General features: G+C 41.5%; 1 protein-coding gene across 1 annotated transcript; it reads right to left on the bottom strand.

Moving 5' to 3' along the window:
* Positions 1–468: 468 nt before the first annotated feature.
* On the bottom strand, positions 469–1,359 carry LOC131012541 (F-box/FBD/LRR-repeat protein At3g26920-like; the record flags this gene model as incomplete). Its single annotated transcript, XM_057940526.1, has 1 exon — positions 469–1,359. A coding segment is annotated over one exon (891 nt), but the record flags the coding sequence as incomplete, so codon positions are not given.
* Between the last annotated feature and the right edge of the window lie 976 nt (positions 1,360–2,335).

Raw genomic sequence — 2,335 nt, 5'->3', positions numbered from 1 at the left:
GAACCCGACCCGATTCCTAGGCCTAGTCGAAGCACTTAAAGGGCTCGGATGAGGCATACACGACGACATCCTCGAAACCGAGCATAACAACAACCCCTATAAGATAGAAAGCTGCAAAGCGAGACAAAGGGAATGACAAGAAAGTGGAGTTCTCAATGGGCAGGACAAGGTGAAATACTACGACGCAATGGACCGCGTCACAAAAGGCATCGAGCTCTTCAGCCACACTTAACATGAAGCTCTCGACTTCCAAATTTTCAATGCGGACAAATCAAAGATGGATACGCGAGAATTGGCAATGCACAATTCATTGCTCGAGGAAGACATGAAGCGTCGAGGATTGATGTAATTTTTTAATTATTGTAATATTTTTTAATTCTTGTAATGTTTTTGAATTATTGTATTTTATTTTAATTAATATAATGTTAAAATTTTAATTGTAATGATATGTTAGCTAGAGTTGAATAGCTAGAGTTGGGTTGCAACACAAACCAGTCTCTGAAGATCCACTACAAGCTTCACCAGCTGACCTGAATAGCTAGAGTTGGGTTCAGAAATAAAGTACAAAAAGGAGTCATCGCCAATGGTTAATTCATCAAGATTAGGAACTTTCTTCAAATCACATATTCTCGGTGCCACATGTGCTAATGAGACGAGACTCTCAGCAGATATCTCCAAACTCTCGAGATACCAGCTCTTTATTTCCAACACTCTCAAGCTTGGTGGATCAACAACTCGAATATTCTTTGTATCGTCGGAATGATATATGAACAATTGTTCGAGATTGGGGCACGAGGCTAGAAAGTAATGCACCACCTCATCCTCGATTGGTACCTCTAGCAACCTAAGAATCTTCAGACGGCAGAAAGGTGAGCTGTTACTGCCCCCATGTGAATGTGACTTCAACATTTCAATGCTAGGAAATTTATGATGAGTAGCCCATGGTAGATGCAATTCAAACCTCTCAAGTTCCTTTTTCACAGCAACATACACCCAACTGTCAACCACACGAGCAATTCTAGCCGTATGTATCGTTTCAAGTTGTTTTTCATTCATTCCAAAACAAAATATAACAACTATACCCTCAATATACCTCCCTTGATGAAGCTCCAACACAGTATTCACCCAAGACACAAACTTCTCCACTTCCATTCCATCTCCAGCGGCAGTCACAAAATCCCTAACATCAAATTGCAAGGTTCCAGACACAGACCTCCATAAATATCTCCATCTACGCGCAAGGATGCAAGTCCTTGCAGCTTCCTTGAGGCTCATGCGAGACAGAATGTGAACCAGTAATTCATCAGCCAACTTATCAATGTCGGCATTATCACTGGGTGACTGTTTATTAGTACCATATTTGAAAATACTTGTTTATGAAAAAATGTGAATCTGTGATGTGAGACTAAAATTAAGCATATTCACCCTACCTGCTGACAAGGAGTCCGTTCCATTAAAAAAGATGATAACTTTAGCTTTTTCAATCTTTCTTCTGCAAACACCTAGCAATTAACAATTAACAATTAACAATTCGAATAAACTTGAAGATCGTAACTTTACCATAGCTGTATGAAAAACAATATAGAGATGGGAATCATAATTCAATTTCCGGTCCAATTCATATGCAAATAAAGAACAACAGAGAGAAAAGACTTATAATTCGATTTAATTTCAAATTCGGTCATAAATACCTCAACTCTTATTGAGATCGGCGGTTCAAGCAACGATCTTTCTTAGTAAATCAGGGGAGGTGGTCGTCGCGCCGGTCTGCTGCTGGCCTACTGCTAGTCGGCGGCGTCGTCAATCTTGGCGGTGGAGGAGAAGCTGGTAGTGGCGCCGGTCTGCTGCTGCGTCAGTGTGACAATGGGAAAGAGGTGGCCCAGGTGGGCTCCTGCGCGGCTGCACTGGCCTGCTGCTAGTCGCCGGCGGGGATGAGTGGTAGCGCCCGGCGCGGCGCCGCAGTTGAGGGGGGAAGGAAGGAAGGCTTGTCGAGTCTCTAGAGAGGGAAGGCGGCGACTGGTTTCTTATTCAAGTCTATAAATGTGAAATCAGATTAGATTTACATGGGTGTATTCGTTGTGGAGTTTAATAGATTTCTATGGATTTTTTTAAAAGTTTGGGTGTATTCGTTCCAGACTTTTAAAAGTCTGCAGAAATTTTGGTGTATTCCTTCAAGACTTTTAAAAGTCCATATAAATCTGGGTGTATTCGTTTCAGACTTTTTAAAATCCATACAAATCTAGGTGTATTCGTTATTCCATTGACTTCAAATCCGGAATGACTTTCATGGATTTCATCCAAAAAATACACACGACGAAATCCGGCCAAGAACCAC

Source organism: Salvia miltiorrhiza, chromosome 1, assembly GCF_028751815.1.
Source record: "Salvia miltiorrhiza cultivar Shanhuang (shh) chromosome 1, IMPLAD_Smil_shh, whole genome shotgun sequence".
NCBI lineage: Eukaryota > Viridiplantae > Streptophyta > Magnoliopsida > Lamiales > Lamiaceae > Salvia > Salvia miltiorrhiza.
Note: the sequence above shows the minus strand (reverse complement) of the source record. Positions and strands in the feature narration are given on the sequence as shown.